At 44.8% G+C, this 16,170-nt stretch overlaps 1 protein-coding gene across 1 annotated transcript in view; it reads right to left on the bottom strand.

Moving 5' to 3' along the window:
• MICALL2 (MICAL like 2) overlaps positions 1-16,170 on the bottom strand; it is a 143,012-nt gene that overhangs the window by 59,550 nt on the left and 67,292 nt on the right. Inside the window, exons 3-4 of the mRNA XM_044678891.1 lie at positions 13,396-13,598; positions 12,629-12,772 (exon numbers count right to left, since the gene is read on the bottom strand). Of these exons, the coding sequence (XP_044534826.1) occupies positions 12,629-12,772; positions 13,396-13,598 (347 nt within the window). The remainder of the gene's footprint in view (positions 1-12,628; positions 12,773-13,395; positions 13,599-16,170) is intronic.

Below are 16,170 nucleotides of genomic sequence, written 5' to 3'. Positions count from 1 at the left end.
CTTCCCAGCTGTGTGACCCTGGGCAAGTCACTTGACCCCCATTGCCCACCCTTACCACCCTTCCATCTAGGAGCCAATACACAGAAGTTAAGGGTTTTAAAAATATATATATATGGGGGGCAGCTGGGTAGCTCAGTGAATTGAGAGCCAAGCCTAGAGACAGGAAGTCCTAGGTTCAAATCCGGCCTCAGACACTTCCCAGCTGTGTGACCCTGGGCAAGTCACTTGACCCCCATTGCCTATCCTTACCACTCTTCCACCTATAAGTCAATACACAGAAGTTAAGGGTTTTAAAATTAAAAAAAAAAAAAGTAAAAAAAAAAAATATATATATATATATATATTTAATAAGAACCAGGCTTGGAGATGGGAGGTCCTGGGTTCAAATCTGGCCTTAGACACTTCCTAGCTGGGTGACCCTGGGCAAGTCACTTAACCCCCACTGCCTAACCCTTACTGCTCTTCTATCTTTGGATCTAAATACATTATTAATTCTAAGACGGAAGGTAAAGGTGTGTTGGGTTTTTTAAAAACAATATTCTGAGAAGGGGTTATAGGTTTCCCCAGACTGCCAAAGGGAGCTCGGTAGAGGTTAAACAGTCCTGAACTCTAAAAGCATTCCAGGTGCAAATACACAATTGTTTCATATAAGGGGATAATAATGCTTTCCATTTTGCTTCCAAATAAAACTCATTCATTCATCAAGCATCCCCCTCCCCCCAGTTCATTCACTCATTCATTCATTCATTCATTCATTTGGCAACTAATTACAGAGCACCTACTGTGTGCTCAGCACTCTGTTAGGCAAATGCCTGGCAAGGAGAGTTTAAGCAATCTCGATTCCCACCAACATGGTGAGCAGGCACCCCCTCTCTGCCTGCCAAGTTGCTATTGCTCTGACTGTGGCCCCTTATGGCCACGCACAAACATCTGTTGAGAAATGAGAGCCAGAAGCTGCTTACAGATCTCCAGTCCCAACCACCTCTCACTAACCAGCCCCGGGGCTCCTGGGGATTTTATACCCACTTCCAAATTCCTGGAGTGCTGACCTCACGCTGCTTTATGGCTTGGAACAAAATCCAACCACTAAGGGGGCAGAAGGTTGGGGAGGGTGTTTGAAGGAGAGGGGGAGGGTACTGCCAGGAGAAGGAAAAGTGTTTCATCAAAACCTTTCCACCCTGGCTTCTCGACCACATCTGGAGTTAATCCCACAGAGAGAAAGAGAGTGAGCAGCCCCTCTGCTCACACACCACACTCCACGGATGATTGCAAGACTGAGAAAAAGAGAGATGCCAAAAGAAAAGACAGAGAGAGACAGAGACACAGAGAGACCTAAGGAAACTGATGCACAAAATGAAAATCATTCATTCATTCATTCAGCAAGGTCCTACTATGTGCAAGAAAGACATCAGATGCTAAGATGGAAACACGGAGACCAAGAAACTTGTCAGAGACCAAGGGAGACAGAAATGGGAACGTCTAGGAAAGAGTTTCCCCATTCATTGACGCCACGTTTACAGAGGAAAAAACTGCTGCCTTCTTGCCTCCAAGGAGTCATCGAAAGAGATGTATCCCTCCCCTTCTGGACGTCCCTCAGCCACCCAGAAAACTGGCACAACCAGGAAAGCAGGGCCTCTGCTATGGAGGCCCAAAACAGAGCTGCTGGCTCTGGTTGCCCTGATCCAAAAAAGGGTGGAAGAGAGAGGGCAGAACTGCCCGATATTGGGACCACATCTGTACCAGAGTGTCTGAGACTGCTGGAACAAGCTTCTCCTGTTTCCCAATAGTCCTGTCACCACAGCCTAAGGCAAGGGAAAACCGAAGAACATCCAGACTTTTTCTTTTGTGGTAGAAAACTGGGAAATTGACTAGAATTTCTCCTCTCCCAGGGGAGACAGATTTCAAGTTCTCCTCCCAAGGGCATCCTCACATTGGGGTCTCAACACATCAGCTGCCCGACTCCAGTTCTTCCTCTTATCAGGGGAAGAAAAAAATGTCCATTCCCTTCCTATGTGCTTCTAGAAAGCAAACAACAGGAAGCCGAAAAGGTCATTGGAGCCCAGTACCCCCTAGCCTCCAGAATAGAAGGCCACTTGTCCACTCAGCCGCTGGAAGACAGGCTCCAGGCTTCCTGCTAAATATCTAGTGTCTTTGTGTGGGAAGTGAGGTCAACCACAGTCCCCTCCTTCCTTTCCCCTCCCCACTCTCTCCAGGGCCTACTTCCAGTGTGTCTTGATGCCTCTGCAAGGAAGAGAAATATTCTTGTGGCCATTAGCCCATCAGGGCAGATTATAGTTTAATTAAGGTCAATTCAACAAATATTTAAGGAAGGGAAATAGCTTTGGATCAGGAGACAAGTGAAGTGTCTAAATAGAAGGGAGGTAGCCTTTGATCCAGCCATACCACTGCTGGGTTTGTACCCCAAAGAGATAACAGGGAAAAAGACTTGTACAAAAATACTTATAGCCACACTCTTTGTGGCGGCAAAAAATTGGAAAATGAGGGGATGCCCTTCGATTGGAGAATGGCTGAACGAATTGTGGTGTCTGTTGGTGATGGAATACTATTGTGCTAAAAGGAATAAAGAACTGGAGGAATTCCATGTGAACTGAACCAAGCTCTAGGAATTGATGCAGAGTGAAAGGAGCAAAACCAGGAGAACATTATACACAGAGACTGATACACTATGGCAAAATTGATTGTGATAGACTTCTCAACCAGGAATGCAATAATCCAGGACGACTTGGAGGGACTTATGAGAAAGAGCTCTATCCACATTCAGAGGAAGAACTGTGGGAGCAGAAACACAGAAGAAAAACAACTGATTGACCACATGGGTCAATGGGGATATGACTGGGGATGTAGACTCGAAATGGTCACTCTACTGCAGTGATGGGCAAACTTTTTAAACAAGGGGGAAAAGAAAAGGAAATGTTCATCTGTCAGTCTGTTTCTAAGACAACTCTTTCTAAGTTTCATTGTATTGTATCCTACTCATTGTATTCGTCAGATTAGGAATAATGTCAGGTGGAGTGATAGAACACATTTCAGGGGGCTATATCTGGCCCGATGGCCATAGTTTGCCCATCACTGCCCTAGTGCAAATATTAATAATATGGAAATAGATCTTGACCAATAACACATGAAAAATCCAGTGGAATTGCATGTTGGCCATGGGAGGGGGGTGGGAGGAGGGGAGGGAAAGAATATGAATCATGTAACCATGGAAAATTTTTTTTCACAATTAATCAATAAAATAAAAATAAAGTAAAAATAAATAAATGAATTTAAAACAGATAAATAAATAAATAAAGAAGTAGATGGAAGGCAGGCTGAATTTGACACCACAGAGAAAGCCTAGAGGGCCACCATCTTGGAATTATGCCCCTTCTTCATCTTCATCTCCCTCTTCCTAAATCCTGTCATCTCCATAAGAGGCAAGAACAACATATTGGGTTCCTTGGGCTGGAAGGTTCCACAAAGGATCATCGAATCTGTCCTCTAGTCTTTGGGCAGGAACAGTGGCACAAAGTAACTCAGAAACACAAACATGGTCCAGGATACCCTCAGGAAGTACTTTCTAACATCTCACCTAAGTCCCTTAAAGCCTTCTTCTCCCACCAAGTTCCTTTCACTCTTATCTTGCCTTTAAAGATCCTTTCATGTGCCTGCAAAAGACTTTTTTTTTAAAACCTTTACCTTCTATCTTAGAATCAATATTGATTCTAAGGTAGAAGAGCCATAAAGACTAAGCAATGGGAGTTAAATGATATGCCCAGGGTCACGCAGCTAGGAAGTGTCTGAGGCCAGATTTGAACCCAGACCTGGCTCTTTATGCACTGAGCCACCTAGCTGCCCCCTACTCAAGACTATTAAGTCCTTTCTTTCTAGCTCTTCAAACTTCTCTTCTCTAGACTATAAAAATTCCGCTTCTCCATCTTTTCCCAAGGAACCTGAACATGGGGCAAGGGTCAAATGCTAAACCCTCTTCTGAAACACTTGAAATTTCTAATTGGCAATTCCAGGATGGCAAAGGAGTCTCTCCAAACATCAGGGGTGCCAAAGCAGCTTTCAAGAGGTTTAGCACCTTTACTGCAGTAAGGACCCACCCTGTAAGGGTGTAACCATCTTTTCAGGGCTGTGCTCACCTGAGCCAGTCAGGGAGACTGTCGTCACCCTCTAACTGGCACACGTGGGCAGGAGGCTTCCAGCCCAGTCTACTGAAATGCCCTCAGGCAGTGCCCATTCTCGAGGCTCTTACTCAAGGTTTACCAGCCCACAACACTCTTCTACCCTCAGCTTTTGGGAGAACCAGTAGGCAGAGGGCAGAGCCAAAGGGCAGCAGCCTGGCTCACCAAGAGTATGCTGGCACAGCTCTAGTGTCAGGCCGGATTCAGCTCTCATCTTTATTGCCTGCCCCTCTCGCTCCCCTTCAAGGGGAAAAAAAATTCTACATCCTCCCCCTACTCAGAAAGCAGCAACCCAACTTTTCCCCGGGGTTCCAGGCTCTTCCGTTAGAGAGGACATCTCCCAAACCACCTCTAATCTCTTCCCCTCTCTCATGCATTCATTTTTCACGCAGCTGCCAAAAGGATCCCAAGGCATGTGTCTGATGTCATCATTCCCATCCTCAAAAATCTTCAGGACATGGAAAAATCGCCTAAATTAATTAAATAAATAAGATTTTTGGAAAATAAAAAATTAACTTAAAAAATCTTCAGGAGCTTCTCCTAGTGCTTAGAATGTCAAATGCAAGCTCCTTAGCCAGATAACAAAGAAAGCTCCAAAATGGAAATCTAGCTCTCCACCCTCCACCTCCCTCAGGGTCCCCAAGACTAGAACATACTTCCTCCGTATCTCTGCCTGTTGAACCCTTCTCTTCCTTCCAGACCCAGCTCAGAGGCTTCCATGAAGGCTTTCCCAGTCTCCCCAGGTGAAAGCAATCCCTCCATTGTCAAATTTTCCTAGAATACTTGGCTGAATCTCTCCTTTGGAGAGACCACGAATGAATAAAAAACATTTATTAGGAGTATACTGTGTGCAAAGCACAGAGCTTAGCAACAGACCTGGATCACACTCTCCCTTTTATCACACTTACTTGTACGTGTACATTATCCCTCGTGTTTATTTACGGAATGCTGCAAGGTTTATAAACAGCTTTCCTTACGGGGGACGAGTGCAAGTGTTATTATCTCCATTTTATAAATAAGGAAGTGTTGGCACTGGGATTCCAACCCAGCTCTCTTCTGACTTCAAACAGCCCCTTCCACCACACCTTAAAGGCAGAGACCATGTTGATTTTTTTTCCACCTCAGTATCCACAGCACATAGCATCAGAGTATCGTGCATGCAGTAGGTGTCTCATAAATGTTTCTCCAATCTGGAGCCATTTAGGAGGAGCCACCAATAAAGAATGGTTTGGGGGAGGAGGGACAGCTGGGTGACTCAGTGGATGGAGAGCCAGGCCTAGAGACGAGAGGTCCTAGGTTCAAATTTGGTCTCAGACACTTCCTAGCTGGGTGACCCTGGACAAGTCACTTAACCCCCATTGTCCAGCCCTTCCCGCTCTTCTGCCTTAGAACCAATACACAGTATTAATTCTAAGACAGTAGGTAAGGGTTGAAAAAAAAATTAAAGATGCTTCATGAGTTCAAATCTAGTCTCAGATACTTCCTAGCTGTGTGATCCTGGGTAAGTCACTTAACCCCCATTGCCTAGCCCTTACCTCTCTTCTGCCTTGGAACCAATACACAGTATTGATTCTAAGACGGAAGGTCAGGGTTTAAAAAAAAAATGGTTACAGTGAAATTGCTCATTGGCTATAGGAGGGGGAAGGGAAAGAACATGAATCATGAATCATGTAACCATGGGAAAATATTCTAAATTAATTAACTAAATAAAAATTTTCAAGTCAAGCCCCAAAAAATAAATAAATAAAATAAATGGTTAGAGGAACCAGAATCATTCCATGGGCCCGAGGGGGTGACAACATCAGTCTTCCAGTATATATGCAGTTACTACTATTTAGAGATATTCTCCATCTCCACCAAGAGTAAACCAAGAGGGAATTTGCAGGAAGGTTTTAAAGATTTAACAAAAGAAAGGGCTTCCTGGTGGTGAGGGTGTTCGATACTGAAACAGGATGTCTCGTCCTTCTCCCAGGGGCCTTTAAAAGTAAGCAAGATTATCAGTGTCCCCAGATGGGTAGAGTGTGACTTCACTTGGGAAGGAGGCAACAGACCCATAAACTCCTCTACTCTCTCCGCCCCTTGGATTCTCAACCCTCGTCTCTTTTCTGCTTTGTGAATCCTCCTGGGCAAAGTCTGAAAGCCCAACGTAGCTTCCTTTTGGATCCTACACACTCACGGGCCACCTGCCTGTCTTCTGGGAGGAAAGTCAGAACAGACTCAGGTGGCAGGACTCACCATGACATCAATCAAAATGCAGAAGGAGACATATTTGTTTGGACGTGGCTGATGAGGGAATTTATTTTACTTGAATATGTATTTATGTTAAAAAAAAAAGGTTTTATTTTTCATCATGGGGGAAAGGGAGAGAAAATAAAATTATTCAATGAAAAAAATTAAATTAAAAAAATAAACTGGCCTCAGCCATTTCCCAGCTGTGTGACCCTGGGCAAGTCACTTGACCCCCATTGCCCACCCTTACCAATCTTCCACCTATGAGACAATACACCGAAGTACAAGGGTTAAAAAAATAAATAAAAATAAACTTAATGTCAGATAAGACATTTCTTTTTTTTTTAAATTAACTCTTACCTTCTATCTTAGTATCAATTCTAAGACAGAAGAGAGGTAAGGGTTAGGCAAATGGGGTCAAGTGACTTGCCCAGGGTCACACAACTAGGAAGTATCTCAGACTAGATTTGAACCCAGATCTTCCCACCATCACCAACTCCAGGTGTAGTGTTCTATCCACTGTACTACTTACCTGCCCAAAAGACAAATAATTCTTTTTTTTTAAACCCTTACCTTCTATCTTAGAATCAATACTGATTATTGGTCCTAAAGGTGAAGAGCAGTAAGGGCTAGGCAATGGGGATTAAGTGACTTGCCCAGGGTCACACAGCTAGAAAGTGTGATTGCAGAGAGGGCCCAATGGGGTAGACTGAGGATTGCCTCACCTTTCTTCCTTCCTTTTTTGTTATTATTATTTTTTACCTTCCTTCTTGGAATCAATACTGGGTACTGGTTCCAAGGCAGAAGAGCAGTAAGGGTAGGCAGTGGGGGTTAAGTGACTTGCCCAGGGTCACTCAGCTAGGCAGTGTCTGAGGCCACATTTGAACCCAGGACCTCCCATCTCCAAGCCTGACTTTTAATCCACTGAGCCATCCAGCTTCCCCCAAGACAAATAATTCTTAAAGTAAAACAGCTGCCCTTCACTCAGTCATATCAAACAAGTCAAATATAATGATTTTTAAAAATTATTGCCCACACGTTAATGCATTGCTGGTGGAGTTGTGAACTGATCCAACCATTCTGGATGGCAATTTGGAACTATGCTCAAAGGGCTATAAAAGAATGCCTGCCCTTTGATCTAGCCATACCATTGTTGGGTTTGTACCCCAAAGAGATCATAAATAAACAGACTTGCACAAAAATATTTATAACTACGCTCTTTGTGGTGGCAAAAAAACTGGAAAGCAAGGGTATGCCCTTCAATTGGGGAATGGCTGAACAAACTGTGGTATATGCTGGTGATGGAATACTACTGTGCTCAAAGGAATAATAAACTGGAGGAATTCCATGTGAACTGGAGAGACCTCCAGGAACTGATGCAGAGTGAAAGGAGCAGAACCAGAAGAACATTGTACACAGAGACTGATACACTGTGGTAAAATCAAATGTAATGGACGTCTGTACTAGCAGCAATGCAATGACCCAGGACAGTTCTGAGGGATTTATGGAAAGGAACACTACCCACATTCAGAGGAAGAACTACAGGAGTAGAAACACAGAAGAAAAACAACTGCTTGGACACTTGGGTTGATGAGGACATGATTCGGGATGTAGACCTGAAAAGACCACATCCATGTAACTATTAATAATGTGTAAATAAGTCTTGACTGACCACACATAATAAAACCAGTGGAAATTCGAATTAGATACAGCGGAGGGGGGCAGGGGAGGGGTTGAGGGGGTGAAGGGGAAAGTAAAAACATGAGTTATGTAACCATGGAAATTTTTTCTAAAAATAAAAAATTATTAAAAAAAAGAAAAAAAATTATTGCCCATGTTCCTAGAATTTGGGGGCCCCTGAATCTTCCAAATTGGCCAACTTGGAGGGCAGAAGAGCTCCTGACTCATGTACACCCTGAGGTCCCAGCTGGGATGAGTATGGCCAAAGGTATCAATGGATGAATGACCAAATGGCAGAGCCTAGGGGCTACTAGGACCAGAGGAATAGGTAGTCACTCTAGAGGCAGCCAGGTGCGTGGATAGAAGAAGAAGAAGATGGCATCTGCCAGTGCTAAAAAAAAAAAAAAAAAAAAAAAAATCTAACTCTCCTATAGAAATCAACAGACTATAAAGTCATCGTCTCTCTACTGTCCACAAAGCCTGGCCCTCCCTACTCCTACGCACATACACACCCCCTCGGGCTGCTCTTTCATGATTTTAAAATTGCTTTAATTATGTCACCTCAATAAAAATATTAGGGATGGAAAAGGAGGAAACGTTGACATCCTCCAAGGATTATGGGTTCTCCTAATAGCTTAGAATTTTCAGGCTCCTTGCAAAGGTTGACAACCCATGAATAAGCCTTTGGAAGAAAAAAAACACAACTACTACTACTGATTAAGGGTCACTTCCAGGCCTTCCCCAGGTGTTTCCTCACTGACTAGTCCTGAAAAGGGGACTCCCCATCAAGGAAGAACAGAGTCACGCCAAGTCACTCGGCAGGCAACTTACCCCAGCGATCAGGAAAGGACAGAGAGCATGTGGCTGAACAAGGCCAAGGGGACCATCAGGGGACAAGCTCCGGGATCTGAGAAACCCTTCTAATTTAGGAGGCTTTGCTGGTGCCTGAAAGAAGATGGAGAGGAGGAAACAAGGAAGCAGCAGGAGAGAGATGAGCACATGTGGCTCAGGAAATTGGCCTAGTAACATACACAAGCTGGCACACACATGCACACACAGCCCCCATGGTGCTCTAAGCAGCAGCAGAGAAGGGAAGCTGGGCAGAACCCAAGGAGCCCGGGAGAAAGCAAAAAGATCCATTGTATGGGGTGGTTCTGAACAAAGATGAGCACCTACCCCCGGCTGGGCCATCCCACCTTTCCTTCACACTGTGTAAGAGAAATGTCAGGGAGTCGGACAAATTGTCATTGAGTCTGAATTGCAAACTGTCAGAAAACAGTTTTTTAAAATTATATAAGAAAGCCCAACCTTACCGCTCTTCCACCTAGGAGCCAATACACAGAGGTTAAGGGTTTAAAAAATAAAAATAAAAAAATAAAAATTATATCAAAAGGGCAGCTAGGAAGCGAGGCACAACTGGATGGCTCAGTAGATTGAGAGCCAGGCCTAGAGACAGGAGGTCCTAGGTTCAAATCTGGCCTGTGTGACCCTGGGCAAGTCAACCCCCATTGCCTAGCCCTTACCTTTCTTCTGCTTTGGAACCAATACACAGTATTGATTCCAAGAAGGAAGGTAAAGGATTTTTAATAAATTAATTAATTAATCAATCAACTAATTAATTGGTAATTGAATAAGCAAATGAATGAATGAATGAATGAGTAAATAAATAAATAAATGAGGATAGAAGGCAGGTGAGGAAAATTCCTGGCACCCACCAGGCAATCCTCAGTCTACCCCATTGGGCCCCCTCTGCAATCATACCAACAGGGTGAGCAAAGTCCAGCTCTGTCCTCAGGAGACACATGGCTTTGTTTCCCTAGTCCCTAAACCACTGGTCTAGTCCAACCCCAACATTTTACAGCAGAGAAAACTGTCACAAACTCAGCCAAGTGACTTGTTCAAGATGATACAAAGAATCCCTGGCTCATAAAATTATAAATCTAGAGATGGAAAGGAACTTAGAGATCATCTCATCCAATGATTTTACAGAGAGGGAAACTAAGACTCAGAAAAAACAAGTGATTTGCCTAAAGCTCTCCCAGGTAAAAAGTGGCAGAACCCAAATTCAAACTCAGGTCCTATGACTTTGAAGTCCAGGTACTTCATCCTTTCTATGGCTTCAAGTTCAAGGTACTTCATACTTTACAAAATTAGCCCAAGGAATCACAGGATATTTCTGTTTTAGTCTCTTTATCACTCAAGCAAAAATATGACATTTCAACATTTTAATAGGACATAGGAACAGCATTCAAAATGATCCTTAACATAGTTCATGTTCTTAAGCGCTTAATAAATGTTTATTGAATTGAATTGACCCCAGAGGTCCAAACATTCTCATGTAGTCTACAACATCCCTAAGTACCTTGGGGACCAGATTAAAATGTAATTGGGAAATATTTAACAAAATAAATTAAAATGCTAAATAAAACACAGCTAATATTAAATTTTTAAACTAAGTCAATATCTTACGTGAAAGGATCTTCATGTGTAGACCACTGGTCTCTGTTTCTATTTGAGTTTAATACAACTGGTCTAGTCCAACCCCATCATTTTACAAAGGAGGAAACTCGGGCATAAACTCTGCCAAGTGACTTGCACAAGATGATAGAGGGAATAAGTAGAAGACACAGATCCTCTGACTCCAAATTCAACCTCCTTTCCACAGTGCCACAATGCCTAGAACACTGTGTGTTTGGAGGAATGGAATAAAATCTTAACACCCTGCTGAAAATTACCATTTGAAGGAAGCAGAGCCTACACAAACATTTTCATTTCTTTATAGGGCAAAAGCATTCCTTAACTTTTTTTTTTTAATAGAAATGATATCTCTGGACATTTCCAAATCTGTTGTAAGGAAGTTCATAGTCCAAGATAGAGAGGAAGGAGCAAAATAAATAAAAGCCATTTTTTGAAAGGGTTTCTTGCCTTCCCTGTAGGAGCAGGAGCAAGAGCCAAAGAACAAGTCTCCACGTGACCAGCCTAGCTTGGGGTGGCAAGCCAGGGTTGACTAGTTACCATTCATTCCCAACTCCCTGGCTTCAGTAGCCACTACAGACAGTCTTGCTCCAAATGAGTTGTTCCACAGGTTCACTGAGGCACGATCCCATCCCAGTGTATTCCTGAACCCTGCTTTCTTGGCTCTTCATTCTCCATTTTCCAAACTCCAGAATGGGAGCATTTTAAACTACTCTCAGTTGGGTAGTTACACCTCTGAAGAAATATTTATATGCAACCTCTTTCACATTCAGCATGGCCTTGGCTTCTGCTAGGGAAGGTGGAGAGACCTGACTAGCTACTACTCTCAAAGGCCCAGGAAACCCGGTGTTTAGCACCAACAGCAGAGATCTAAGATCTTTCCAAACAAACCCCTTGAAAATCACCTTCCAGTTCAGATCTTTCCTGAGACACAATTCCACCAGGGGGTTATGGGTTATTTCAAGCCTACAGGGAGAAATGCTTGGTCTAATTCCCTCCCCAACCCCCTTCCCATGTCACCAGTGGGGAAAGAAGATTCTGGTTTAAGATTTGGTAGTTCTAGCTTCCAGCCCAGGATTTAGACCCCGCCCCCACCCCAGGGGCTCCCCAGGTCAGACTGGCCAGCAATAACCCACAGTCTCCAGAGCTCCTAAAGGAGAGCAGGCTCTGGGCTCCCAGCCAGTCTCTGGTCTGATGGACTAGTGTCTCACACTTTCTACAGAGTCCCATCCCCACCCAAACTGGGCTCCTCCAGACCTGGCCCAACTGGCTCCTGGAAAAAGAGGGACTTTTCCAACAATCCCAACAACCCTCCAACTCTGGCTCTCAAGTTTGATCTCAAGACAAAAGAAACTTAAAGCTCAGATTCTGAAAGGGTGCTAATGCCCCACCTCACTCATCAGAGGGCAGAAAGAGATAGGAAACATGGTAGTGGTAAATAAAGAGCTAAGAGTAATAGGGTCAGGTTATCCCAGGGAGCAGTGGGGTTATGTCGTGACCCAAAAATCTGTTTTCTGCATTCTTCCAAGGAGGAAGGAGGAGGAGCCTGAACTCCTGGAGTCTCTGCTTGTTGGGTATAATAATAACTGACATCTATATAACTTTTTAAAGTTTTCAAAGCCCTTAACATACATTATCTCATTTACACCTCGGAAAAACCTTCTGAAATAAGCATTACGGCTCTTACTGTTCCCATTTTATAGCCAAGGAAAACCGAGGTTCAGAAACGGTAAGTGATTAGCCCACATTCCCATGAGTTACTGAATGGAGTGGGAAGGATTCGATCCCAGGTGCTCCAGATTTCAATACCAGCACGCTGTCCTCTAAACCCTCTTCAAAGAGAAGTGCCTGACTTGTGGTCATGTCCCCCAACCGCCAACCCCCCCTTACTTGGTGGGAGGTCCTGAGACAAAGAGAACCAAGAAACCTGGATGCAGGAAGCTTAGCTTCATTCAAGGTGAAGTGGGACAGCAGCCCGGACCTCGGTCTGGCTGATGCCAACCAACACTTGTCCGGAGCTCACAGGAGCAGAGCCAAGGGCATCCCCTACTCACATGAGGTCTGGTCTGTGCCGGTGCAGGATGGCACAGAAGGCCAACCCGTCCCTGAAGGAGGTGGTCATGTTGACGATGCTGACCCCGGGGTAGCCCTCACACTGCTGCCGGCACCACTGCTGTAAGGCCTTGATGGCAGCCATCCTGAGTCAGGAGTGGGAACGAAGCGGGGACGTGGTTTGAAGCTCCCAGAGGCTGGGGAAGTCCCTTTCAGGCAGCCCGCTTCCTGGGTGCAGACCAGGAAAGCTAGAGCACCTCTAGGCAGGGCAGGGAATTCCAGGGAAACTCCGGGTCCCGTCGCGCCCTCGCTTGAAAGCCTAGCTCCTGGGAGATCAATTTCCAGCTTCTTAGTCTACGCGGAGAGACCCCCGTGGCCTCCCCGGAGGAGGGGACAGCGACCCCAGGGATCCCGGCAAGTTGGCCGCAGTCAGGTCCTGATCCCAGAGAAAAGAGCCAGGTTCCGTCCCCTTGGAGGCTGCAGCGGCCGGGGAGAGGGGGGACCGGACGCCTGCCAGAGGGTTGAAAGTCCCGGGCAGAGTCTGGGGCTCCGGCAGGGAGTCCGGCCCCCACAGCCGCGGGACTCCTCCCCGGCCCGCCCCCAGCTTGCAGAGGCCAGCCAAGCTGCTCAGGTCCCCTGGCCGCGGGCGGCGCAATCCCGGCGCCTGAGCGAGCCTGCTCTTCTGGGCTCCCTCCCAACCCAATTGTCCGCCGCTCCCCCAGAGCTCCACTAGCCCGGCAACCTCGCTCCTCTCCTTCCTCCCCCTCACCTCCCCCGGCCCGCTGGACTGCAGGCGAGCCGGCCGTACAGCACCGGAGCGCACCGGTATCCTAGCTGCAGAAGGGAGCGCGGGCCAGTGAGGCCAGGCCGTGGGTCACCCCCAACTCGCTCCCGGACAGCAGCTTTCTTGGTGTCCGGGAAGCTCTTGGCCCAGGGTGTGGGAAAGGGGGCGGAGAAGGAGGAGGGAGGGGCCTAGCGAGAGGGGCGGAGCTGACCAGAGGAAGATTGGAGGCTCCCCCCCAACTCCCATTCCTAGACAGAAAAGTTGGGGAATGAGGTGGAGGAGGCGGCCTAGAGAATGGTCTTGGGCGAGTCACCTTCCCACCCATGGGCCTCGGTTTCCTCCTCTGCAAAACGAAGGAGCTAGACTAGAGCAAAAGTTCATAACCCTTCTGGTGGCATGGACCCTTTTGGCAAACTTTCTCGGAATAACATTTTAAATGCATAAAATAAAGTAGGATTGCAAAGGAAATCAATTACAATCTATGGAATATAGTTATCAAAGATTTCAAAAAGTTTCGCAGACCTCAAGCCAAGACCTCCTGGTTACTAGATTGTTGATCTCTAAGATCTATCCCGCATCACCCCGAAGCCCCACCCCACCCCCAAAAAAACCGCAAAGGGAGGAGAGGAAAAGGACCCTCCCACAGCACTGGCTAATTGTGGTGGAGGTTAGAGGTCTTTTGATTTCAGGTGAAGTTGAAGGATTTGTAGCAACCTGGCCTAATCATCTTTTCTGAACTGATGTTTCTAGCCCCCTGGGGATCTTTTTGAACCCTGACTCAGCTGTCTAAGTATTCATGCACAGGCTCGATCTCATCTCCAACATCCTGTGGCATGGGTTCCTGTAGAAGATGAGAAATTGAACGGTGACTTAAGAACCCTTACTGAGCAGACAAGGAGCCTAAAGGCTACAGTAAAGCCAAAGGCTCAAATCAAGACTAACTGATGAATGGCCCCTTTCCTGAAACTCGGATTTCATTTTTTTCTTTAGACATTTTATCTTCCCAGTTGCATGTAATAACAATTTTCAACATGTTTTCCAGAATTATAAGATCCAAATTATCTCCCTCCCCCCTCTCAGAGATGGTAAGCGATTTGATCTGGGTTATACATGTATTTTCATGCAAAATATACTTCCATATTGGTCATTGTTGTGAGAGAATCCCCCTGTAAAGCCAAAACCTCAAAATAAAATTCCAAATAAACTAAAGTGGAAATATGATATGCTTTGATCTACCTTCTGAATCCAACAGTTCCTTCTCTGGAGGTGGAGAGCATTCTTTGTCATTTAGTTCTGCAGAATTGTCCTGGATCGTTGTATTGTTGAGAGTAACTAAATCTTTCACAGTTGATTATCCCAGTCTTGCTGTTACTGTGCACAATGTTCTCCCAGTTCTGCTTATTTTGCTCTACCTTAGTTCATGTGGATCTTTCCGACTTTTTCTGAAATTATCCTGCTCATCGTTTCTTATAGCCCAATAGTTTTTCATCAACAACGTATCCCATAATTTATTCAGCCATTTCCCAATTGATGGATATGCTCTCAATTTTCAATTCTTTGCCACCACAAAAAGAGCTGATAAAAAATGTTATAAGATTTTAAAAGACCAGCCACAGTAATAAATATAATTTCTACATGAAATCCTAATTTATGAGTCCCTCCTTTGCCCATCTACAAAAGCTAGCACTTGGGTTGGTAGGCAAGGCCCAAGGATTCCACTTATATAACAATAATTAATAATTTGAACTCAGGAAGAGGAATTTTCCTGACTCCAGGTCCAGGGCTCTAACCACTGCACCACATAGCTGCCTATACAGCTAAATAAACTGAAGTCTGTAAAGTTCAGTGACTTGTCCAATGTCACACTAATAATAATAAATATAGCTAGTATTTATATGGTACTTTACAATTTGCGAAGCACTTTACATGTTCTCTCTTTTGATCCTCCCAACTAGAGCAAACAGATTGAAAAAGGTTCAGTACTATGCCCAAAGAGCGCTAAAAGACTGTCTGCCCTTTGATCCAGCCATACCACTGCTGGGTTTATACCCCAAAAAGATCATAAGGAAAAACACTTGTACAAAAATATTCATAGCCTCACTCTTTGTGGTGGCAAAAATTGGAAAATGAGGAGATGCCCTTTGATTGGGGAATAGCTGAACAAATTGTAGTATCTGTTGGTGATGGAATACTATTATGCTCAAAGGAATAATGAACTGGAGGAATTCCATGTGAACTGGAACGACCTCCAGGAATTGATGCAGAGTGAAAGGAGCAGAACCAGGAGAACATTATACACAGAGACTGATACACTGTGGTAAAATTGAATGTAGTGGACTTCTCTACTAGCAACAATGCAATGATCCAGGACAACTATGAGGGACCTATGAGAAAGAACAGCTATGCACATCCAGAGAAAGAACTGTGGGAGTAGAAACACAGAAGAAAAACAACTATCTGATCACATGGGAGGATGGGGATATAATTAGGGATATTGACTCAAAATGAGCACCCTAGTGCAAATATCAACAATATGGAAATAGGTCTTGATCAATGGCACATGTAAAACCCAGTGGAATTGCGCATTGTCTATAAGAGAGGGTGGGAGGATGGGAGGGATAGAACATGAATCTTATACCCACGGGAAAATGTTCTAAATTAATTAATTAAATAAAAATTTTGAAAAAAGGAAGGAAGGAATGAAGGAAGGAAGGGAGAGAGGGGGGGAGGGAGGGAAGGACAGAGGGAAAGAAAGAAAGA

Source organism: Gracilinanus agilis, chromosome 1 (assembly GCF_016433145.1).
Source record: "Gracilinanus agilis isolate LMUSP501 chromosome 1, AgileGrace, whole genome shotgun sequence".
NCBI classification, from domain to species: domain Eukaryota; kingdom Metazoa; phylum Chordata; class Mammalia; order Didelphimorphia; family Didelphidae; genus Gracilinanus; species Gracilinanus agilis.
This window is presented reverse-complemented; position numbering and strand designations above follow the sequence as displayed.